Here is a 24,679-nt window from a genome sequence, read left to right as displayed (position 1 = left end):
CTGATATTGAAGGAAGGTTCAGTTCCAATTGTATTTGCATCAGCTTCCTCCTCCGTATCACAACCTGTAAGTGTTATTAATAATTGTTGCTTTTATATTTTATGTAGCATGCTTAATAATTATTTTGTTTGTTGTGTACGCACCGTTTAGCTTCTAGGTCTTCAATGACAATTGTATTGAGATAGCCTATGTGAAGTGTTTGTCGTTGTTTTCGGAGTTGTCTTAAAGAATAGAATAATACCTCGTAGTAACGTAACTGCATTTTTTTTTTTTTTTTGTAAAAACGTTATGTTTATGCATCGGGCTAACGCAAACAAAGACTGATTGTGCTTTTACAATATGAACTCTGGGCTATGCTCGCTAACATAACATTACATTCTTTATCTTATTTTTAATTTTTTACTACAAACTACAAAGCAGTGGACTATAATCATTATTATAACACAATTTAATTGATAAAAGCATCATTGTACTCCGTGTTAAACAATAAGTATTATCTCTGTAAACACTGCTGGGTCATCTGACCAATCACAGATTAGCGTCGCGCAAAGGAGGGGTTTGGAAAAATGAGTCGTTGAACGAATCATTTGGGAGTCGGTGAGCAAATCAGGTAAAAATAAATGCATATTATACGACCACAAAAGTGTTTTTTGTCATTGCATGCATGTAAAACTGTTGTTGGGGACTCCCTAAACAACATTAGGAACATTTTAAATGTCATAATAGGTGCCCTTTAAACATACAACCCGTCAAAATAAAAGTTTGGTTTAACTAACTTTAGAAGAAATTATGACATAAATAAATGACTATTGTAGGCCTCATAATAATATTAACAACAACAATAATAATAACTAGAACGTACATTTCCAGAAGAAAATGTGAATGGTGCTTGCAGTGGCAAAAAACACGACCCGGTTGCTAGAGTGTGGTACATGATTGCATACGAGCAAACAACCATGTCTGTACGATGTTCTGCTGCTGAGATATGGCTTATTCATGTTGTTCAGGTGGTTGCTAGGGTGTTCTGGGTGGTTGCTAGGCGGTTGCTAGGGTGTTCTGGGTGGTTACTATGGTGTTCTGGGTGGTTGCTAGGGTGTTATGGATGGTTGCTATGGTGTTGCTAGGGAGTTCTTAGGTATTTTGGGTGGTTGCTATGGTGTTGCTAGGGAGTTCTAAGGTATTTTGGGTGGTTGCTAGGGTGTTATGTGTGGTTCCTAGGGTGTTCTAAGGTGTTTTGGGTGGTTGCTATGGTGTTGCTAGGGAGTTCAAAGGTATTTTGGGTGGTTGCTAGGGTGTTGCTAGGGAGTTCTAAGGTATTTTGAGTGGTTTTTATGGTGTTGCTAGGGAGTTCTGAGGAATTTTGGGTGGTTGTTAGGGTGTTATGGGTGGTTGCTAGGGTGTTCTAAGGTGTTTTGGGTGGTTGCTATGGTGTTGCTAGGGAGTTCTAAGGTATTTTGGGTGGTTGCTAGGGTGTTGCTAGGGAGTTCTATGGTATTTTGGGTGGTTGCTAGGGTGTTCCGGGTGGTTTCTAGGCAATTGCTAAGGTTTTTTGGGTGGTTGTTAGGGTATTTGGGTGATTGCTAGGACATTTCTAGGCGGTTGCTAGGGTGTTCAGGGCGGTTGCTAAGGTATTTTTGGTGGTTGCTATGGTGTTACTAGGTGGTTGGTAGTTTTCACAGATGGTTACTATGGGGTTAGGGCTAAGGTTAGGCACTCGGCCGCAGAGTATTTAAAATCTCTATTAAACGAGTGCATTATAATGAGTGCACGAGGCCTGCGGCCTCGTGCCTATAGCCTATGGTTGCTAGGGTGCTGTAACTGGTTGCTATGGTGTGGCTATGAAGATTTTAGGCCATTCTAGGTGGTTGCTAGGTGGTGGCTAGGCAGTTGCTAGGGTGTTCTGGGTGGTTGCTAGGCGGTTGCTAGGCAGTTGCTAGGGACTTCAGGGTGGTTGCTAGGGCTCCACAGATGGTTACTATGGGGTTAGGGCTAAGGTTAGGCACTCGGCCGCAGAGTATTTAAAATCTCTATTAAACGAGTGCATTATAATGAGTGCACGAGGCCTGCGGCCTCGTGCCTAGGAGTGAGTTTTTATAGAGTATTTAAAATCTCTATTAAACGAGTGCATTATAATGAGTGCACGAGGCCTGCGGCCTCGTGCCTAGGAGTGAGTTTTTATAGAGTATTTAAAATCTCTATTAAACGAGTGCATTATAATGAGTGCACGAGGCCTGTGGCCTCGTGCCTAGGAGTGAGTTTTTATAGAGTATTTAAAATCTCTATTAAACGAGTGCATTATAATGAGTGCACGAGGCCTGTGGCCTCGTGCCTAGGAGTGAGTTTTTATAGAGTATTTAAAATCTCTATTAAACGAGTGCATTATAATGAGTGCACGAGGCCTGTGGCCTCGTGCCTAGGAGTGAGTTTTTATAGAGTATTTAAAATCTCTATTACACGAGTGCATTATAATGAGTGCACGAGGCCTGTGGCCTCGTGCCTAGGAGTGAGTTTTTATAGAGTATTTAAAATCTCTATTAAACGAGTGCATTATAATGAGTGCACGAGGCCTGCGGCCTCGTGCCTAGGAGTGAGTTTTTATAGAGTATTTAAAATCTCTATTAAACGAGTGCATTATAATGAGTGCACGAGGCCTGTGGCCTCGTGCCTAGGAGTGAGTTTTTATAGAGTATTTAAAATCTCTATTAAACGAGTGCATTATAATGAGTGCACGAGGCCTGCGGCCTCGTGCCTATAGCCTATGGTTGCTAGGGTGCTGTAACTGGTTGCTATGGTGTGGCTATGAAGATTTTAGGCCATTACTTATTGGCTGCTGGATAATATAAATCCTCTGAGGGAGAGAGAGGGGGAGACATGCAGGGGTGTCAGGCCCTTTGTGTCTGTGTGTGTGAAAAATGACAGTTGGGATTTGAATTTCTGAAAATTCCGCAATGTTAAGTCAATGGGACTTTTTTGGCCGCTTTTTCGTCCGCTGCGCGAACATCGTAGACCCAATCGCTTAGAAAAGATATAGCACACCTCTCCTCAATGGGCCGGTCGATTTGACACCTCACTCAGGGGTCTGTGACAAACGGTGCGGGGCGAGTTTCGCGCCAAACTTTGTCCAGAATAAAAAGAAGAAACAGAAGAATAACTAGATTAAAAAGTTCGTTGAAACAAACTTTAAGTTGGCTTGTGAAAGTTTGGACCAGATAGTTTGAAAAAGTTTAAAGTTTAAAGTAGTTTGAAGTTTAAAGTAGTTTAAAGTAGTTTAAAGTTTAAAGTAGTTTACAGTTTAAAGTAATTTAAAGTAGATTGAAGTTTAAAGTAGTTTACAGTTTAAAGTAGATTGAAGTTTAAAATAGTTTGAAGTTTAAATTAGTTTGAAGTTTAAATTAGTTTAAAGTAGTTTAAAGTAGTTTAAAGTTTAAAGTAGTTTAAAGTAGTTTAAAGTTTAAAGTAGTTTACAGTTTAAAGTAGATTGAAGTTTAAAATAGTTTGAAGTTTAAATTAGTTTGAAGTTTAAATTAGTTTAAAGTAGTTTAAAGTAGTTTACAGTTTAAAGTAATTTAAAGTAGATTGAAGTTTAAAGTAGTTTACAGTAGAGGTCGACCGATAGTGGATTTTACCGATAACGATAGCTAGGTTGGGCCATACTTGCCGATAACCGATTAATGAACCGATAGTTTTTAAAATTGATACTGGATAAAAACAAACATAACACTCCAAGTAAAACAGTGCTGAACTTTATTATAAAAATAAAAAAACTGTATTGAACCATGAAAACATGCTAAATGAAATAAATATATAAATGTGTATAAATATATAAAAAAATAAATATTTTAAGTCAATAAAAGACATTCATTCAAACTGAAACAAAAAGTAACTCTAAATAACAAATAAAACCAGTTACATTCAAAATGTAACTATTTAACTGTTCTTTTCAAGCCAACTTAATTAATTAAAAAGTAACAAAATTTGTATTAAAGTGAAGATGAAAAAAATAAATTACCGAAATCGAATGCTTTACTGATTCGTTTATGTTTCTGTCGGCTGTATGAACATATCAGTTTGCTTACGTCTCTAGCTTTAAATATGCAACTTATCTGCATATGTAATGCATAAAAGTGACCAGCTGGATATGAACTAATGCAAATAGAGGTAACAATTGTGACATTAAACATTCGGGTGGGACTTACGTTTATGTTTGTCAGTGTTTTAACCGCTTGAGGTACTACTAATGTTAGCGTCCTCTCAGCCTCGAAGGCAAACAAACGCCTACTGTCTCTACTAATGCAGCATTTAGTCAACAAATTAATCACTTTATAATGATATGACAAAATGTACTGTATAGGCTACATACATTTGAGCTGTCGGTGCTTTAAACGCGCGTCTGATGTCAGCTCTCTCACGCAGCATGTGCTCTCAGTGCAGCACGCAGAATCACGTGTCGAAATAAACAACACGAGGCACAAGTTTTTATTACACCTCTAGAGGCCGCTCTTGTACTGCATCATGCCAGCAGACCCTTCTCAGCACTGTGTAATGAATGACAGCGTGCGCTTCTCAGCCGCTCCAGCAATAGACGCAACCAGGAAAAACTATCGGTATATATTTTTGCCAATAACGATAGTTCCACCAGTCAACAATCGGTGCCGATTAATCGGCAAAACCGATGAATCGGTCGACCTCTAGTTTACAGTTTAAAGTAGTTTAAAGTTTAAAATAGTTTGAAGTTTAAATTAGTTTGAAGTTTAAATTAGTTTAAATTAGTTTGAAGTTTAAATTAGTTTAAATTAGTTTGAAGTTTAAATTAGTTTAAAGTTTAAAATAGTTTAAAGTATAGTTTGAAGTAGTTTAAAATTACTAGGGTGTTTCTAGAGGGTTGCTAAGGTGTTCTGAGTGGTTGCTCGGCGGTTGCTAGGGTATTTTGTGTGGTTGCTAGGGTGTTATGGATGGTTGCTAGGGAGTTCTGAGGTATTTTGGGTGGTTGCTAGGGAGTTCTAAGGTGTTTTGGGTGGTTGCTAGGGTGTTGCTAGGGAGTTCTAAGGAGTTTTGGGTGGTTGCTAGGGTGTTGCTAGGGAGTTCTGAGGTATTTTGGGTGGTTGCTAGGGTGTTGCTAGGGAGTTCTGAGGTATTTTGGGTGGTTGCTAGGGTGTTGCTAGGGAGTTCTGAGGTATTTTGGGTGGTTGCTATGGTGTTGCTAGGGAGTTCTGAGGTATTTTGGGTGGTTGCTAGGGTGTTGCTAGGGAGTTCTGAGGTATTTTGGGTGGTTGCTAGGGTGTTGCTAGGGAGTTCTAAGGTATTTTGGGTGGTTGCTAGGGAGTTCTAAGGTGTTTTGGGTGGTTGCTAGGGTGTTCTAAGGTATTTTGGGTGGTTGCTAGGGTGTTATGGGTGGTTACTATAGTGTTGCTAGGGAGTTCTAAGGTATTTTAGGCAGTTTCTAGGGTGTTATGGGTGGTTGCTATGGTGTTGCTATGGTGTTCTAACACACACACACACACACACACACACACTCAAGAGTTTTTGAGTTTAGAGTTTAGTGAATGCATGAGTTTAAAGTAGTTTATAAGTTTACATGAGTCTAAGAGTTCAGAGTTTAATGTATATTAACATCGGTTAGGGCTGAGGTTAGGCACTCGGCCTGCGGCCTCGTGCCTATGAGTGAGTTGTAGTTTGAAGTTTAAATTAGTTAAAAGTTTAAAATAGTTTGAGTTGGATAGATAGATGAGTTTATGAGTTTACATGAGTCTAAGAGTTCAGAGTTTAGTTTATATTAGCATCCTGGAGTTAGGGCTAAGGTGAGGCACAAGGCCTGCGGCCTTGTGCCTACGAGCGAGTTTTTATAGTTTTTATTCATAAAAAGTTTAAATTAGTTTGAAGTTTAAATTAGTTTAAGTTTAAAATAGTTTGAGGTAGACAGATAGATGAGTTTAATGAGTTTACATGAGTCTCAATGGCTCATATAGTGTATAGAATGGCAGTTTGATTTAGTCTAGGCTTTCAAGGGATTTTGATTTGAATTTTTGGCAGTTGGGGAGTTTGAAAATCTGAACATTCCGCAATGTTAAGTCAATGGGAGTTTTTCCAAGTTTGATCGTCATTTATAGGAAAACCGTAAGTCCGATCAGTTAGAAAAGATATAGCATACCGAGTCAGAACAGTTTGAGTGTCTGAGCCGAGTTTGGAGTATGTAGAGTTAAAGCTCTAGGACGAGATAGAGTTGTAAATGTAAGAAGAATAATAACTAGAACGTACATTTCCAGAAGAAAATGTGAATGGTGCTTGCAGTGGCAAAACTCACCACTCGGTTGCTAGAGTGTGGTACATGATTGCATACGAGCCAACAACCATGTCTGTACGATGTTCTGCTGCTGAGATATGGCTTATTCATGTTTTGGGTTGGTTGCTAGGGTGTTCTGGGTGGTTACTAGGGTGTTTTGGGTGGTTGCTAGGCAGTTGCTAGGGTGTTCTAGGTGGTTACTAGGCAGTTGCTAGGGTGTTCTGGGTGGTTGCTAGGCGGTTGCTAGGGTGTTCTGGGTGGTTGCTAGGCGGTTGCTAGGGAGTTCTGAGGTATTTTGGGTGGTTGCTAGGGTGTTGCTAGGGAGTTCTAAGGTATTTTGGGTGGTTGCTATGGTGTTACTAGGGAGTTCTGAGGTATTTTGGGTGGTTGCTAGGGAGTTATGAGGTATTTTGGGTGGTTGCTATGGTGTTGCTAGGGAGTTCTAAGGTATTTTGGGTGGTTGTTAGGGTGTTATGGGTGGTTGCTAGGGTGTTCTAAGGTGTTTTGGGTGGTTGCTATGGTGTTGCTAGGGAGTTCTAAGGTATTTTGGGTGGTTGCTAGGGTGTTGCTAGGGAGTTCTAAGGTATTTTGAGTGGTTGTGTTATTAAACGAGTGCATTATAATGAGTGCACGAGGCCTGCGGCCTCGTGCCTATAGCCTATGGTTGCTAGGGTGCTGTACTGGTTGCTATGGTGTGGCTATGAAGATTTTAGGCCATTACTTATTGGCTGCTGGATAATATAAATCCTCTGAGGGAGAGAGAGGGGGAGACATGCAGGGGTGTCAGGCCCTTTGTGTCTGTGTGTGTGAAAAATGACAGTTGGGATTTGAATTTCTGAAAATTCCGCAATGTTAAGTCAATGGGACTTTTTTGGCCGCTTTTTCGTCCGCTGTGCAAACATCGTACACCCGATCGCTTAGAAAAGATATAGCACACCTCTCCTCAATGAGCCGGTCGTTTTGACACCTCACTCAGGGGTCTGTGACAAACGGTGCGGGGCGAGTTACGCGCCGAACTTTGTGTGGAAGAATAATAATAATAAAAAAAAAAATAATAAGTATGAGCAATAACACTAATGTTGCTTTGCCTATAGGCAAGCACCATTAATAATAATAAGTTTAAATAGGATTTCAGTATGTTGGCTTTCACAAGCCAACTTAATAACTAGAACGTACATTTCCAGAAGAAAATGTGAATGGTGCTTGCAGTGGCAAAAAACACGACCCGGTTGCTAGAGTGTGGTACATGATTGCATACGAGCAAACAACCATGTCTGTACGATGTTCTGCAGCTGAGATATGGCTTATTCATGTTGTTCAGGTGGTTGCTAGGGTGTTCTGGGTGGTTGCTAGGGTGTTGCTAGGCGGTTGCTAGGGTGTTCTGGGTGGTTGCTAGGCAGTTGCTAGGGTGTTCTGGGTGGTTGCTAGGGCGTTGCTAGGTGGTTGCTATGGTATTCTGGGTGGTTGCTATGCGGTTGCTAGGGTGTTCTGGGTGGTTACTATGGTGTTCTGGGTGGTTGCTAGGGTGTTATGGATGGTTGCTATGGTGTTGCTAGGGAGTTCTTAGGTATTTTGGGTGGTTGCTATGGTGTTGCTAGGGAGTTATAAGGTATTTTGGGTGGTTGCTAGGGTGTTATGTGTGGTTCCTAGGGTGTTCTAAGGTGTTTTGGGTGGTTGCTATGGTGTTGCTAGGGAGTTCTAAGGTATTTTGGGTGGTTACTAGGGTGTTGCCAGGGAGTTCTAAGGTATTTTGGGTGGTTGCTAGGGTGTTCCGGGTGGTTTCTAGGCAATTGCTAAGGTTTTCTGGGTGGTTGTTAGGGTATTTGGGTGATTGCTAGGACATTTCTAGGCGGTTGCTAGGGTGTTCAGGGCGGTTGCTAAGGTATTTTTGGTGGTTGCTATGGTGTTACTAGGTGGTTGGTAGTTTTCACAGATGGTTACTATGGGGTTAGGGCTAAGGTTAGGCACTCGGCCGCAGAGTATTTAAAATCTCTATTAAACGAGTGCATTATAATGAGTGCACGAGGCCTGCGGCCTCGTGCCTATGAGTGAGTTTTTATAGAGTATTTAAAATCTCTATTAAACGAGTGCATTATAATGAGTGCACGAGGCCTGCGGCCTCGTGCCTATGAGTGAGTTTTTATAGAGTATTTAAAATCTCTATTAAACGAGTGCATTATAGTGAGTGCACGAGGCCTGCGGCCTCGTGCCTATAGCCTATGGTTGCTAGGGTGCTGTAACTGGTTGCTATGGTGTGGCTATGAAGATTTTAGGCCATTACTTATTGGCTGCTGGATAATATAAATCCTCTGAGGGAGAGAGAGGGGGAGACATGCAGGGGTGTCAGTGCCCGGTTGCATAAAGCACCTTAAGTGAAATTTTCCCTTAAGTTCGCCCTTATGTTTCCCTTAAACCTAAGGGTGTTGCAGAAAAATACCCTTAAGTGTTACTTAACTGTTTTTTTAAGTGAAACGTCATAAACACTTAGAATTTCCCTTAAATGCTGTTTTTTCACTTAAATAATCCCTTAAAAAGCGTTAAGTGTTGCATAAAACCCCTTAACGGTCATTTCCCTAAGTATAACTTAAGGTTTGGAAATCGTTACCTTAAGAGTAACGCGGACAAAAAATAAGACGACATGGCTGAATTTATGGAAGCAGCTGAAGATAATTATGTGCCAAGAAGATTTTTTAGGGATAGGGAGAACCCTATTGTTGCATGAATACCGTTTTGATCGACGCGCAATATTTGACATCACTAACAAACTAGACGGCGACCTTGACCGTGTCAGATCGCAACCACTCTTTACCTACGGTGTTACAACTGCTTATAGCACTGCGTTTTTTTGCAACTGGGAGTTTTCAGACGATAGTGGGAGATGTTTTCCACGTTCATAAATCGTCTGTCAGCAGAGTGGTTCACTGGGCTGCGGGGGCTCTTTCCCGCTTGTGTTAGTGTTTTGCGTATCTATGGCAACAACAGACTTTTATAACGTGAATCCAGGATCGCTGTCGTGAAACACTTAAATGTTTCCCTTACCTAAGAGAATCGTTTAAGAGATTATATGCAACACCCTTAAGTTATTCTCTTAGGTAAGGGGAAATCGCCCCTTAAGTGTCATACTTAAGGGAAAAACTTAAGGTGCTTTATGCAACCGGGCACAGGCCCTTTGTGTCTGTGTGTGTGAAAAATGACAGTTGGGATTTGAATTTCTGAAAATTCCGCAATGTTAAGTCAATGGGACTTTTTTGGCCGCTTTTTCGTCCGCTGCGCGAACATCGTACACCCGATCGCTTAGAAAAGATATAGCACACCTCTCCTCAATGGGCCGGTCGATTTGACACCTCACTCAGGGGTCTGCGACAAACGGTGCGGGGCGAGTTTCGCGCCAAACTTTGTCCAGAATAAAAAGAATAAGAAACAGAAGAATAACTAGAACGTACATTTCCAGAAGAAAATGTGAATGGTGCTTGCAGTGGCAAAAAACACGACCCGGTTGCTAGAGTGTGGTACATGATTGCATACGAGCAAACAACCATGTCTGTACGATGTTCTGCAGCTGAGATATGGCTTATTCATGTTGTTCAGGTGGTTGCTAGGGTGTTCTGGGTGGTTGCTAGGGTGTTGCTAGGCGGTTGCTAGGGTGTTCTGGGTGGTTGCTAGGCAGTTGCTAGGGTGTTCTGGGTGGTTGCTAGGGCGTTGCTAGGTGGTTGCTATGGTATTCTGGGTGGTTGCTATGCGGTTGCTAGGGTGTTCTGGGTGGTTACTATGGTGTTCTGGGTGGTTGCTAGGGTGTTATGGATGGTTGCTATGGTGTTGCTAGGGAGTTCTTAGGTATTTTGGGTGGTTGCTATGGTGTTGCTAGGGAGTTATAAGGTATTTTGGGTGGTTGCTAGGGTGTTATGTGTGGTTCCTAGGGTGTTCTAAGGTGTTTTGGGTGGTTGCTATGGTGTTGCTAGGGAGTTCTAAGGTATTTTGGGTGGTTACTAGGGTGTTGCCAGGGAGTTCTAAGGTATTTTGGGTGGTTGCTAGGGTGTTCCGGGTGGTTTCTAGGCAATTGCTAAGGTTTTCTGGGTGGTTGTTAGGGTATTTGGGTGATTGCTAGGACATTTCTAGGCGGTTGCTAGGGTGTTCAGGGCGGTTGCTAAGGTATTTTTGGTGGTTGCTATGGTGTTACTAGGTGGTTGGTAGTTTTCACAGATGGTTACTATGGGGTTAGGGCTAAGGTTAGGCACTCGGCCGCAGAGTATTTAAAATCTCTATTAAACGAGTGCATTATAATGAGTGCACGAGGCCTGTGGCCTCGTGCCTATGAGTGAGTTTTTATAGAGTATTTAAAATCTCTATTAAACGAGTGCATTATAATGAGTGCACGAGGCCTGCGGCCTCGTGCCTATGAGTGAGTTTTTATAGAGTATTTAAAATCTCTATTAAACGAGTGCATTATAGTGAGTGCACGAGGCCTGCGGCCTCGTGCCTATAGCCTATGGTTGCTAGGGTGCTGTAACTGGTTGCTATGGTGTGGCTATGAAGATTTTAGGCCATTACTTATTGGCTGCTGGATAATATAAATCCTCTGAGGGAGAGAGAGGGGGAGACATGCAGGGGTGTCAGGCCCTTTGTGTCTGTGTGTGTGAAAAATGACAGTTGGGATTTGAATTTCTGAAAATTCCGCAATGTTAAGTCAATGGGACTTTTTTGGCCGCTTTTTCGTCCGCTGCGCGAACATCGTACACCCGATCGCTTAGAAAAGATATAGCACACCTCTCCTCAATGGGCCGGTCGATTTGACACCTCACTCAGGGGTCTGCGACAAACGGTGCGGGGCGAGTTTCGCGCCAAACTTTGTCCAGAATAAAAAGAATAAGAAACAGAAGAATAACTAGAACGTACATTTCCAGAAGAAAATGTGAATGGTGCTTGCAGTGGCAAAACTCACCACTCGGTTGCTAGAGTGTGGTACATGATTGCATACGAGCCAACAACCATGTCTGCACGATGTTCTGCTGCTGAGGTATGGCTTATTCATGTTTTGGGTTGGTTGCTAGGGTGTTCTGGGTGGTTACTAGGGTGTTTTGGGTGGTTGCTAGGCAGTTGCTAGGGTGTTCTAGGTGGTTACTAGGCAGTTGCTAGGGTGTTCTGGGTGGTTGCTAGGGTGTTCTGGGTGGTTGCTAGGCGGTTGCTAGGGAGTTCTGAGGTATTTTGGGTGGTTGCTAGGGTGTTGCTAGGGAGTTCTAAGGTATTTTGGGTGGTTGCTATGGTGTTACTAGGGAGTTCTGAGGTATTTTGGGTGGTTGCTAGGGAGTTATGAGGTATTTTGGGTGGTTGCTATGGTGTTGCTAGGGAGTTCTAAGGTATTTTGGGTGGTTGTTAGGGTGTTATGGGTGGTTGCTAGGGTGTTCTAAGGTGTTTTGGGTGGTTGCTATGGTGTTGCTAGGGAGTTCTAAGGTATTTTGGGTGGTTGCTAGGGTGTTGCTAGGGAGTTCTAAGGTATTTTGAGTGGTTGTGTTATTAAACGAGTGCATTATAATGAGTGCACGAGGCCTGCGGCCTCGTGCCTATAGCCTATGGTTGCTAGGGTGCTGTAACTGGTTGCTATGGTGTGGCTATGAAGATTTTAGGCCATTACTTATTGGCTGCTGGATAATATAAATCCTCTGAGGGAGAGAGAGGGGGAGACATGCAGGGGTGTCAGGCCCTTTGTGTCTGTGTGTGTGAAAAATGACAGTTGGGATTTGAATTTCTGAAAATTCCGCAATGTTAAGTCAATGGGACTTTTTTGGCCGCTTTTTCGTCCGCTGTGCGAACATCGTACACCCGATCGCTTAGAAAAGATATAGCACACCTCTCCTCAATGGGCCGGTCGATTTGACACCTCACTCAGGGGTCTGTGACAAACGGTGCGGGGCGAGTTTCGCGCCAAAAAAGCGGCAGAATAATAAGAATAAGAACTAGAACGTACATTTCCAGAAGAAAATGTGAATGGTGCTTGCAGTGGCAAAACTCACCACTCGGTTGCTAGAGTGTGGTACATGATTGCATACGAGCCAACAACCATGTCTGTACGATGTTCTGCTGCTGAGATATGATTTATTCATGTTTTGGGTTGGTTGCTAGGGTGTTCTGGGTGGTTACTAGGGTGTTTTGGGTGGTTGCTAGGCAGTTGCTAGGGTGTTCTAGGTGGTTACTAGGCAGTTGCTAGGGTGTTCTGGGTGGTTGCTAGGCGGTTGCTAGGGTGTTCTGGGTGGTTGCTAGGCAGTTGCTAGGGTGTTCTGGGTGGTTGCTAGGGAGTTCTGAGGTATTTTGGGTGGTTGCTAGGGTGTTGCTAGGGAGTTCTAAGGTATTTTGGGTGGTTGCTATGGTGTTACTAGGGAGTTCTGAGGTATTTTGGGTGGTTGCTAGGGAGTTATGAGGTATTTTGGGTGGTTGCTATGGTGTTGCTAGGGAGTTCTAAGGTATTTTGGGTGGTTGCTATGGTGTTACTAGGGAGTTCTGAGGTGTTTTGGGTGGTTGCTAGGGAGTTATGAGGTATTTTGGGTGGTTGCTATGGTGTTGCTAGGGAGTTCTAAGGTATTTTGGGTGGTTGCTAGGGTGTTATGGGTGGTTCCTAGGGTGTTTTAAGGTGTTTTGGGTGGTTGCTATGGTGTTGCTAGGGAGTTCTAAGGTATTTTGGGTGGTTCCTAGGGTGTTGCTAGGGAGTTCTAAGGTATTTTGAGTGGTTGTGTTATTAAACGAGTGCATTATAATGAGTGCACGAGGCCTGCGGCCTCGTGCCTATAGCCTATGGTTGCTAGGGTGCTGTAACTGGTTGCTATGGTGTTACTAGGTGGTTGGTAGTTTTCACAGATGGTTACTATGGGGTTAGGGCTAAGGTTAGGCACTCGGCCGCAGAGTATTTAAAATCTCTATTAAACGAGTGCATTATAATGAGTGCACGAGGCCTGCGGCCTCGTGCCTATAGCCTATGGTTGCTAGGGTGCTGTAACTGGTTGCTATGGTGTGGCTATGAAGATTTTAGGCCATTACTTATTGGCTGGTGGATAATATAAATCCTCTGAGGGAGAGAGAGGGGGAGACATGCAGGGGTGTCAGGCCCTTTGTGTCTGTGTGTGTGAAAAATGACAGTTGGGATTTGAATTTCTGAAAATTCCGCAATGTTAAGTCAATGGGACTTTTTTGGCCGCTTTTTCGTCCGCTGTGCGAACATCGTACACCCGATCGCTTAGAAAAGATATAGCACACCTCTCCTCAATGAGCCGGTCGATTTGACACCTCACTCAGGGGTCTGTGACAAACGGTGCGGGGCGAGTTTCGCGCCGAACTTTGTCCAGAATAAAAAGAATAAGAATAATCGTAATAAGTATGAGCAATAACAATACTGTTGCCTTGCTAAAGCAAGCACCAGTAATAAAAATAAGTATGAGCAATAACACTAATGTTGCTTTGCCTATAGGCAAGCACCATTAACTAGAACGTACATTTCCAGAAGAAAATGTGAATGGTGCTTGCAGTGGCAAAAAACACGACCCGGTTGCTAGAGTGTGGTACATGATTGCATACGAGCAAACAACCATGTCTGTACGATGTTCTGCTGCTGAGATATGGCTTATTCATGTTGTTCAGGTGGTTGCTAGGGTGTTCTGGGTGGTTGCTAGGGTGTTGCTAGGCGGTTGCTAGGGTGTTCTGGGTGGTTGCTAGGGTGTTGCTAGGCGGTTGCTAGGGTGTTCTGGGTGGTTGCTATGGTGTTCTGGGTGGTTGCTAGGGTGTTATGGATGGTTGAAATAAAATATAGGGTGTTATGGATGGTTGCTATGGTGTTGCTAGGGAGTTCTTAGGTATTTTGGGTGTTTGCTAAGGTGTTGCTAGGGAGTTCTAAGGTATTTTGGGTGGTTGCTAGGGTGTTATGTGTGGTTCCTAGGGTGTTCTAAGGTGTTTTGGGTGGTTGCTATGGTGTTGCTAGGGAGTTCTAAGGTATTTTGGGTGGTTGCTAGGGTGTTGCTAGGGAGTTCTAAGGTATTTTGAGTGGTTGCTATGGTGTTGCTAGGGAGTTCTGAGGTATTTTGGGTGGTTGTTAGGGTGTTATGGGTGTTTGCTAGGGTGTTCTAAGGTGTTTTGGGTGGTTGCTATGGTGTTGCTAGGGAGTTCTAAGGTGTTTTGGGTGGTTCCTATGGTGTTGCTAGGGAGTTCTAAGGTATTTTGGGTGGTTGCTAGGGAGTTCTAAGGTATTCTGGGTGGTTGCTATGGTGTTGCTAGGGTGTTCTGGGTGGTTTCTAGGCAATTGCTAAGGTATTCTGGGTTGTTGTTAGGGTATTTGGGTGATTGCTAGGGCATTTCTAGGCGGTTGCTAGGGTGTTCAGGGCGGTTGCTAAGGTATTTTTGGTGGTTGCTATGGTGTTACTAGGTGGTTGGTAGTTTTCACAGATGGTTACTATGGGGTTAGGGCTAAGTTAACGAGTGCATTATAATGAGTGCACGAGGCCTGTGGCCTCGTGCCTATAGCTTATGGTTGCTAGGGTGCTGTAACTGGTTGCTATGGTGTGGCTATGAAGATTTTAGGCCATTCTGGGTGGTTGCTAGGTGGTTGCTAGGCAGTTGCTAGGGTGTTCTGGGTGGTTTCTAGGGTGTTCTGGGTGGTTGCTAGGGTGTTCTGGGTGGTTGCTAGGGCACCACAGATGGTTACTATGGGGTTAGGGCTAAGGTTAATAGAGTATTTAAAATCTCTATTAAACGAGTGCATTATAATGAGTGCACGAGGCCTGCGGCCTCGTGCCTATAGCCTATGGTTGCTAGGGTGCTGTAACTGGTTGCTATGGTGTGGCTATGAAGATTTTAGGCCATTACTTATTGGCTGCTTGATAATATAAATCCTCTGAGGGAGAGAGAGGGGGAGACATGCAGGGGTGTCAGGCCCTTTGTGTCTGTGTGTGTGAAAAATGACAGTTGGGATTTGAATTTCTGAAAATTCCGCAATGTTAAGTCAATGGGACTTTTTTGGCCGCTTTTTCGTCCGCTGCGCGAACATCGTACACCCGATCGCTTAGAAAAGATATAGCACACCTCTCCTCAATGGGCCGGTCGATTTGACACCTCACTCAGGGGTCTGTGACAAACGGTGCGGGGCAAGTTTCGCGCCAAACTTTTGTCCAGAATTATAAAAAGAAGAACTAGAACGTACATTTCCAGAAGAAAATGTGAATGGTGCTTGCAGTGGCAAAACTCACCACTCGGTTGCTAGAGTGTGGTACATGATTGCATACGAGCCAACAACCATGTCTGTACGATGTTCTGCTGCTGAGATATGGCTTATTCATGTTGTTCAGGTGGTTGCTAGGGTGTTCTGGGTGGTTGCTAGGCAGTTGCTAGGGTGTTCTAGGTGGTTGCTAGGCAGTTGCTAGGGTGTTCTGGGTGGTTGCTAGGCGGTTGCTAGGGTGTTATGGGTGGTTGCTAGGCAGTTGCTAGGGTGTTCTGGGTGGTTGCTAGGTGGTTGCTAGGGTGTTCTGGGTGGTTGCTAGGCAGTTGCTAGGGTGTTCTGGGTGGTTGCTAGGGAGTTCTGGGGTATTTTGGGTGGTTGCTAGGGTGTTGCTAGGGAGTTCTAATGTATTTTGGGTGGTTGCTATGGTGTTACTAGGGAGTTCTGAGGTATTTTGGGTGGTTGCTAGGGTGTTCTAAGGTGTTTTGGGTGGTTGCTATGGTGTTGCTAGGGTGTTCTAAGGTATTTTGGGTGGTTGCTAGGGTGTAATGGGTGGTTGCTAGGCGGTTGCTAGGGTGTTCTGGGTGGTTGCTAGGGCGTTGCTAGGTGGTTGCTAGGGTGTTCTGGGTGGTTGCTAGGCGGTTGCTAGGGTGTGGTACATGATTGCATACGAGCCAACAACCATGTCTGTACGATGTTCTGCTGCTGAGATATGGCTTATTCATGTTGTTCAGGTGGTTGCTAGGGTGTTCTGGGTGGTTGCTAGGCAGTTGCTAGGGTGTTCTAGGTGGTTGCTAGGCAGTTGCTAGGGTGTTCTGGGTGGTTGCTAGGCGGTTGCTAGGGTGTTATGGGTGGTTGCTAGGCAGTTGCTAGGGAGTTCTGGGGTATTTTGGGTGGTTGCTAGGGTGTTGCTAGGGAGTTCTAATGTATTTTGGGTGGTTGCTATGGTGTTACTAGGGAGTTCTGAGGTATTTTGGGTGGTTGCTAGGGTGTTCTAAGGTGTTTTGGGTGGTTGCTATGGTGTTGCTAGGGTGTTCTAAGGTATTTTGGGTGGTTGCTAGGGTGTAATGGGTGGTTGCTAGGCGGTTGCTAGGGTGTTCTGGGTGGTTGCTAGGGCGTTGCTAGGTGGTTGCTAGGGTGTTCTGGGTGGTTGCTAGGCGGTTGCTAGGCAGTTGTTAGGGTGTTCTGGGTGGTTGCTAGGGCACCACAGATGGTTACTATGGGGTTAGGGCTAAGGTTAGGCACGAGGCCATCTCTATTAAACGAGTGCATTATAATGAGTGCACGAGGCCTGCGGCCTCGTGCCTATGAGTGAGTTTTTATAGAGTATTTAAAATCTCTATTAAACGAGTGCATTATAATGAGTGCACGAGGCCTGCGGCCTCGTGCCTATAGCCTATGGTTGCTAGGGTGCTGTAACTGGTTGCTATGGTGTGGCTATGAAGATTTTAGGCCATTACTTATTGGCTGCTGGATAATATAAATCCTCTGAGGGAGAGAGAGGGGGAGACATGCAGGGGTGTCAGGCCCTTTGTGTCTGTGTGTGTGAAAAATGACAGTTGGGATTTGAATTTCTGAAAATTCCGCAATGTTAAGTCAATGGGACTTTTTTGGCCGCTTTTTCGTCCGCTGTGCGAACATCGTACACCCGATCGCTTAGAAAAGATATAGCACACCTCTCCTCAATGAGCCGGTCGTTTTGACACCTCACTCAGGGGTCTGTGACAAACGGTGCGGGGCGAGTTACGCGCCGAACTTTTGTGTGGAAGAATAATAAGTATGCAAGATAACACTAATGTTGCTTTGCCTATAGGCAAGCACCATTAATAAGTATGAGCAATAACACTAATGTTGCTTTGCCTATAGGCAAGCACCATTAATAAGTATGAGCAATAACACTAATGTTGCTTTGCCTATAGGCAAGCACCATTAATAATAATATCTAAACATTATATATTTATCTAAACATTATTTAAAGAATATTCTTTGTCCATGGTTTGAGTATATCTGTTTTGTAGTAGGCCTATACTTTGCCAAAAAAAAAAAAGACAAACAGTTTGTTAAACTTATATTTGATTACTACCGTGTTTTTTGATAATATATTTGTAATTATTCTTGAATATTTTAATAAATTATTAATGATACAAATAAGTTGTTAAAGGGATTCTGGCAAGATGTCATGAATTTGCTGGAAACAAAAATGGAGAGAATTACACAATTAAAGTTAGAGCAAATTCTTTTTGGTAACGAAAACCTTCCGAAGGAATTTTTTAGAATGTACAATATCATAACAATTATGGGTAAATACCATATTCATAAATGTAAATGGAAAAACAAAAATACATCCCTAATGGTGTTTAAAATTGAACTGAGGGAATACTTTGATTCTTTAAAACTTCTGAAAAACTCCAGTGATAACATTTACTCTATATGTGAAGATGTCTCAAAATATTTGTCATTATAACTTGTAAAGCTTCCATGTAACTTTATTTTAAAAATATATAAAGACTGAGGACAATATATGTATGTGAACAACTTTGACATGTATTATGTTCATGGACTGAAGTGCCTTTGCTTAATTTATTCTATTTTATTTTTATTTATTGAATTTGTTCTAGTTAATTGTGTTAACTATGTTCTGCACATAAGTCTCCCAACGAGAGATTTTATAAATTGTGTTTTGTAAATAAGTGTTTAATAAAAACATTTTTTTTAATAAAAAAAAGTTGTTAAAGGAGCAGTTCACTTTAAAATGAAAATTACCCCATGATTTACTCACCCTCAAACCATCCGTGTATATGACTTTCTTCTTTCAGACAAATACAATCTGAGATATTTTATTAAATACCCTGACGCTTCCGAGCTTATAATGGCAGTGGATTGCAACCACCGGTTTGAAACTCAAAAAAGTGCGTCCATTTATCATGAAAGTGCTCCACATGGCTCTAGTCTAGGGGGTTCATAAAGGCCCTTTTGAAGCAAAGCGATGATTTTGTGTAAGAAAAATATTTATATTTAACACGTTGCAAAGTAAAATTCTAGCTTCTGGCCAAACGAACATACGCAGTCTACTTGCACCTGAAGCACAACTTACGAAACTATGACGTCTGAAGTAGCGTAGTGTATCATGGCGTAGCGCAAATATCAGCAGTGCGTCTCATTACTCGCATTAGTTGCGCTTTACACTTAAGTCAGATCCATATGTTTGTTTGGCCGCAAGCTAGTGATTTTACTTTATAAAGTTTTAAATATGAATATTTTTCTTACACAAACTCATCGTTTTGCTTCAGAAGGCATTCATTAACCCCCCGGAGCCGTGTGGAGTTCGTTTATGATGGATGGATGCACTTTTACACTCTAAAAAAAAGTGGTTCTTCAGCGGTTCTTCAGGGGTTCTTTGCAGTGCTTATGGTGCTATCACTACTGCCGTTTTAAGAACCTGTTAAGCCCAGTTTGGTTCTTCAGCGGTTCTTTGGGGTGGTTATAAGGTGCTCTTATGGTTCTACATAGCACCTCAGAATCAAAAGCACAAAGCTGCTGTGCACATCCCAAACACCCAGATTGGGCTCAGGTGCAGGACAACTAAGTGATATAAACAAAAATAAAGAAGTGTGAAGTCCGCACACTGATTTTAACTGCTTCCAAAATGGATTTATTATTAAACGTTGCCTTTTTAATAATAAATCCATTTTGGAAGCAGTTAAAATCAGACTTCACACTTCTTTATTTTTGTCTACATAGCACCTCACCTTTGTCAAATGGTGCTATATGGCACTTAAAGTGGTTCCCCTATGATTACAAGCCAATTAACCACTTTTAGTGCTATTTAGTGTATGATGAATAGATGCACTTTTATGATGGTTGCAATCCACTGCCATTATCAAGCTTGGAAGCGTCAGGGTGTTTATTAATATCAGAGGCTCCCTTCACCTCTGTACAGATAAAACGTTATTCAAATTATTCCAGTTTGCATGGATATGCGGAAGCGACAAAAACATATCTGTATTATGTAGGCCAGACAAGTAATTTGCTGAGGTCAACTTGTAAAGAAAGACTACAGGCCTGCGCAGATATATATATATTCAAACGTGCATATCTATAGACTAAACACGCAATACGCATGTGCACGGCTTAAAGTTTTTGATGTTTTTAAAAAATCTTTCAAAGCTTGCACCTTGGAACCTATTTTAAGGTTTGTGTTCTCGAGCCACCAGGCACTGTTGTTGTGCAAATGAACAGGCCGGAACGCATTAAAGGTTTTCCGTTTTCAGTTGAAACGGTGTTGTGTAAGCGGCCCCTAAGTTAATAACTAATGATCTTTGCAATTGAAGTGAATCAATCAAAACGAACTTTAGCTGGACAATAACTTTATTCTAGAGCTGCTGTAAAGCCAAAACAATCTCTGTTACTTTAATTTCCTATTATCACTGTAAAGCTGCTTTGAAACAATCTATATTGTTTAAAGGTGCCATGTGTAAAAATTAGGGCTGGCCGTTAAACGCGTTATTAACGGCGTTAACGCAAACCCATTTTAACGGCGTCAATTTTTTTATCGCGAGATTAACGCCTAGCAAACTTTGTATTTTTTTCACATGCTTTTGCAACAACTAGTAACGTTATTAAAACTACAACACCACACCGGATCTAGCTAGACCAGAAACAAAACAACAGGCACGCCGCACACACTTGTTTGGGCTTGCGATGCGAACCGGCCAAAGAGTGGACGAGAAGCGCAGCGCCGAGCCGCGTCTAGGACAACTCGAATCACACATCGGACGCGCGCTTTCTCAGTTTATGGCCAGCAATAAAAACGCCGAATGGCGCCGCCGGTGTGTGTACACTCATAGAGAATAATGTGTTCGAATTTTAAATACGAGGCCCTGCGCTTCTCGTCCGGTGTGCGACCCTCTTTAACGTTACGTTTTGAGTGGATGAATGATGAGCGCGAGACGCCGAAATGGAGGCCAATAAGATTCTGAATGGAAAGTTTACTTTTAAAAAGTTGCGAAATGGTTCAATTGACAAGACCAACGTGATCTGTGTGTTTTGTCATTGTGAACTGAGCTATCATCGCAGCACATCCAGTCTGAAAAATCACTTGATGTTCAAGCACACACACAGCTGATGCGTTTCTACGCGCACTCGTCAATATCAGTAACGTTACCTCGTCAGTATTTCTTTCACCCTTTTATTGATGGACAGTGTTACATTGTGTGAGAGATTATTTGCTCCAAGAGAGAATGTTAGTGTGAAATTGAACACAGTATCCCAATGTTGTTTTCAATAAAAAACATTTGCACAAAGCAAGCCGATCCACTTTTCCATGTTGATAAGAGCATTAAAATGAGAAAATATAATGGGACAAAAAGAAATCAAAAGAAATTTAAAATAGATAAAAATGTGCGATTAATCGCGAGTTAACTATGAAATTCATGAGATTAATCGCGATTAAATATTTTAATCGTTTGACAGCCCTAGTAAAAATTAAGGGTAAAAATTCCCCAAAAATGAGCTACACACTTCAAAAGAATGAGAAGAAATAAGGGCGATGATGTCATTAAAAAAAATTAAAGTTATAGTGCTGCAGAGATATCAACCTTAATTAGCATTAGCATTACTAGCCACGGCCCGACAGGTGTTGTAATACCAGTTTCGGCCATGGGAGGCGGTATGCGGGCAACATAACCACCAGCCAACCTGCAATACACTAACTCGCACGGCGTGTGGGCGTACTTGAACCTGATGTCAATCGTGTGGAAAGTACAGCCCACTACTTCATTTCAATTCAGGGAAGAGAGCGGAAGGATGGCTGAAGGATGATAGAGCGGGGGATGGCGAGCGAACTGCAGCGCGTAGCCCTGTTTTACAACGTTCAGCACCCATTCTGACACGCCTGGGATCGCTTCCCATGCTTTCGCACGCATACAGTAGCTAGGGGCAGAATGGTCTCCGTGTTCTGACCGCCGCACTGCGCGGGTTCGAGAAACTGAAACGGAGGTATCAGCGCGGCGCGCGCGCCCTCGTTGTCTGGATATTGCTGCTCGCTGACGACAGCAGCCGCTGTTTCACATTCAATGACTCGGTCGCTAAGGACGGAGAACAATTTGTGGCGCGAACAGGTCATTTGTAGCCTACTGTATCTTTCAACAGTGTTCGTGTTTTTTTTTTACTATAGTAGAGATGATCGGTTCACGTGCGCTGTCTGATGTTGACCAATGATGTTGACAGAATGCTGTCTGTCAAATTAATTTAATTCAAACAATGTGTATATACAACTCAAAATGTAATATGAACAAAACGAATATGAACATATTTACTGGTAAAGGTGAAGGGGAGTAGCTTGAAGATGTCATGTTTCGATTCTGACTCCTGTATAAGTTCACTGCAAAAGAGAATGTTGTTTGCTGGGTTTACAGCTGCAAAGACGACAATTATACAGAATTGGTTTACCCCGCACACGTGTGCAAAAACATATTGGATTCATAGTCTCCATAAAATAGTGACTTGTGAATGTACAACAGCACGAATTAACAAGGCTAAACCTAGAACCATTGATGCATGGCAATGTTTTTCTTCCAACATATTGGACTATATAAAGGAATGACTATCAAGTTTTTATTTTTTATTTTATTTTTTATATTATATATTTTTTTATTACTTTTTTTATTTATTTATTTTTATTTATTTATTTATTTTTCCTCTCTCATATTGTTAAATTATGGATAATATGTCTGTTGCTCCCCCTTCCCTGTCTGTTTTTTTGAATGTATGTTATTTCTAAAGACAATAAAAAGTTGATCACAAAACAAAAAACAAAACAAAAAAGATGTCATGTTTCAAAATCACTTGACATCACCCAACGTTCCTCTGGAGGCAAAACTATTAGGCTTCGGCTATGGCTCTAGTGTTGTTGTGAACTGAAGGTAGGGGCGGAGCATAGAGACTATGCCGTTTCTCGTCTGTTACTCTAGAGTAGACCAATTCACTTTATGGAGGTATTACTGCCCCCATCTGGTATGGAATGTGGAGTATGACTTGATTTTTTTTTGCCAGACATTACACATGGCACCTTTAATGTGGCTTTCTTGTAATAGTACATTAACATTTGTACTTGTTTAAATTAATCATCACTCATATCCTGTTTTTTATTATTTGTATTATTGATTTTCCATTTTATGCTTTTAACTTTTAATGTTAAATCTATTATTGGGTCTTATTTTAATCCTAGTGTCAATTTATTGTTCTTGCCTCCTGTAAAACACTTTGAATTGCATTGCTTTGTTTGGAAAAGTGATGTATAAAGAACATTTGATTGATTGATTGATTGAGCAAAGAACCAGAAATGAAGACTGACCGTAGGGACTTGGTTCATGTTGATCTGTTGATGGTTTATCGGAGATGCAGCACGTGTTGCCATGGGAGCCTGAGACATCGGCACATTGGGCATTGCACTGAATGGATTCATCCCTGTTGGAAAACACATCACGCAAGATTGATAGCGAAGAGTTTTTTGTTTAAAGATGAGAAAACAAATGTGTTTCCCAGACATGATTTGCGGCGAGTGGGACTGGCGAAGTACCTTGAGACACCTGCATGCGATTGATGATCTGATTTGGCACATTAGGCATAGGCACGGGTCCATCTGAAGAGAGGGACGAGACAAAATCTGATCAGAAAACTGGCAAAGTTTGTGCGTTTTTAAACCTCATGTTGTGTTCAGCTTATTTTGACACGGAGTTATCTCGCTGTGCTAATTAATGTTATCACATTGGACTAAAACTTACTCGCATAGCATATAACAACTTCTCCCCCAATTGACAAAACGATTGAATCCAACATTTGTTGATAATATAGCATAAATGAGAGATTTAGGGTTCCATGACTCACTCTGCCGAGGTCCCATGACATTAGGCTGGTTGAGGGCCGATGGCTGTTGTCCCGCCGCAGTCAAGGGCGCCTGGTTAATAATCTGCTTCTGTAATCGAGACCTTCTCTTCTCCTCCAGTTCTTTCTGGATCTTATAGATATTCTCCGCCAGGCAGTGATAGTACTCGTCCTATAGAACACACACAGACTACATTATTAAAAGCAACAGTGCTGAAGAATGTCACTTTACACACTTTATCCGCCTTTAGGTTGAGGTGTAAGCTTGAGTGTTGGTTTGCGCTCACCCTGCTGTTGGCAGACTCGTACATATCCCCTTCCACTTTCCGTGCGTACGCCACCAGGTTCTCCATACGGCGGTCCTTCAGGGCGGCGGGGTCTGGCGTAGGGAAGATGGCCTGCACACTAAAACACACAGAGCGCAAAACTATGTTTAAGTTACTTATTACAAAAGAGCAATCCCCCTGGATCAACAGGACATTGATTACATTTAAAATATACATAAATTAAATAACAGAAGTCTTCATTTTATTTTAACTTTAAGAGGTCTTAAATTTGGTCACGGAAACGCAATATGGATATTAAACTACACATTTCAAAGTGAAAGCGCTGTTGCACTGTTCTACAAGCTCGAGGTTTCAGAAAATACTGTGTATTAATGCCCAGTAAATGCTTATGATCTACTGTTGATGAATTATGACATTGTTTACTTTATGGTGTTTGTATTGTAATGTGTTTTAGATGGTTGTACGAGTGCTTACAGTAAAAAGTAATCATTTCAAAATAATAATTAAAAGTCCCACATTATGAAGAACCTATTTTTATCGGATTATTATTGGTATTGGGGATACAAAATAAACTGCATACTGCATTTAATCCAATGTTAATATACATAATCCCATAATTATCAAATAAACTGAAATATTTAAAAACCTAGCACACTTTTTGTATTCAAATAAATTAAATCATTTTGCTTGTACATGTCTCCTGTCCAAAAAAATTTTTTTTAAAGGAAAAACAAATCAATTATTTGATAAATTGTTATAGTGCAATGCTGGAGTAATGATGCTGAAAATTCAGCTTTGATCACAGGAATAAATTACATCTTAACATATATAAACATTTAAATATAAAAATATTTCACAATTTTTATTGAATAAAACGCAGCCTTGATGAGCAAATTTGTTTAAAATATTTATAAATATATGGTAACACTCTAGGTTTAGGGTCCAATTCTCACTGTTCACTAGTTGCTTATTAGCAGGCATATTACTAGAATATTGGCTGTTTATTAGTACTTATTAAGCACATATTAATGCCTTAGT

The 24,679-nt window shown here is 41.8% G+C and overlaps 1 protein-coding gene across 2 annotated transcripts in view; it reads right to left on the bottom strand.

The window, feature by feature from the left end:
* LOC306987813 (histone lysine acetyltransferase CREBBP-like) overlaps positions 1–24,679 on the bottom strand; it is a 34,867-nt gene that overhangs the window by 4,905 nt on the left and 5,283 nt on the right. For both annotated transcript variants that reach the window (XM_079592395.1, XM_079592394.1), the window contains exons 5-8: positions 23,642–23,759; positions 23,358–23,526; positions 23,050–23,112; positions 22,825–22,937 (exon numbers count right to left, since the gene is read on the bottom strand). In XM_079592395.1, coding sequence (XP_079448521.1) covers positions 22,825–22,937; positions 23,050–23,112; positions 23,358–23,526; positions 23,642–23,759 — 463 coding nt within the window. The remainder of the gene's footprint in view (positions 1–22,824; positions 22,938–23,049; positions 23,113–23,357; positions 23,527–23,641; positions 23,760–24,679) is intronic.

The sequence above is a fragment of the Phoxinus phoxinus genome (genome assembly GCF_949152265.1).
Source record: "Phoxinus phoxinus genome assembly, chromosome: 20".
NCBI classification, from domain to species: Eukaryota; Metazoa; Chordata; class Actinopteri; order Cypriniformes; family Leuciscidae; genus Phoxinus; species Phoxinus phoxinus.
The sequence above is the reverse complement of the archived record's forward strand: the minus strand, read 5'-3'. Positions and strand labels throughout refer to the sequence as shown.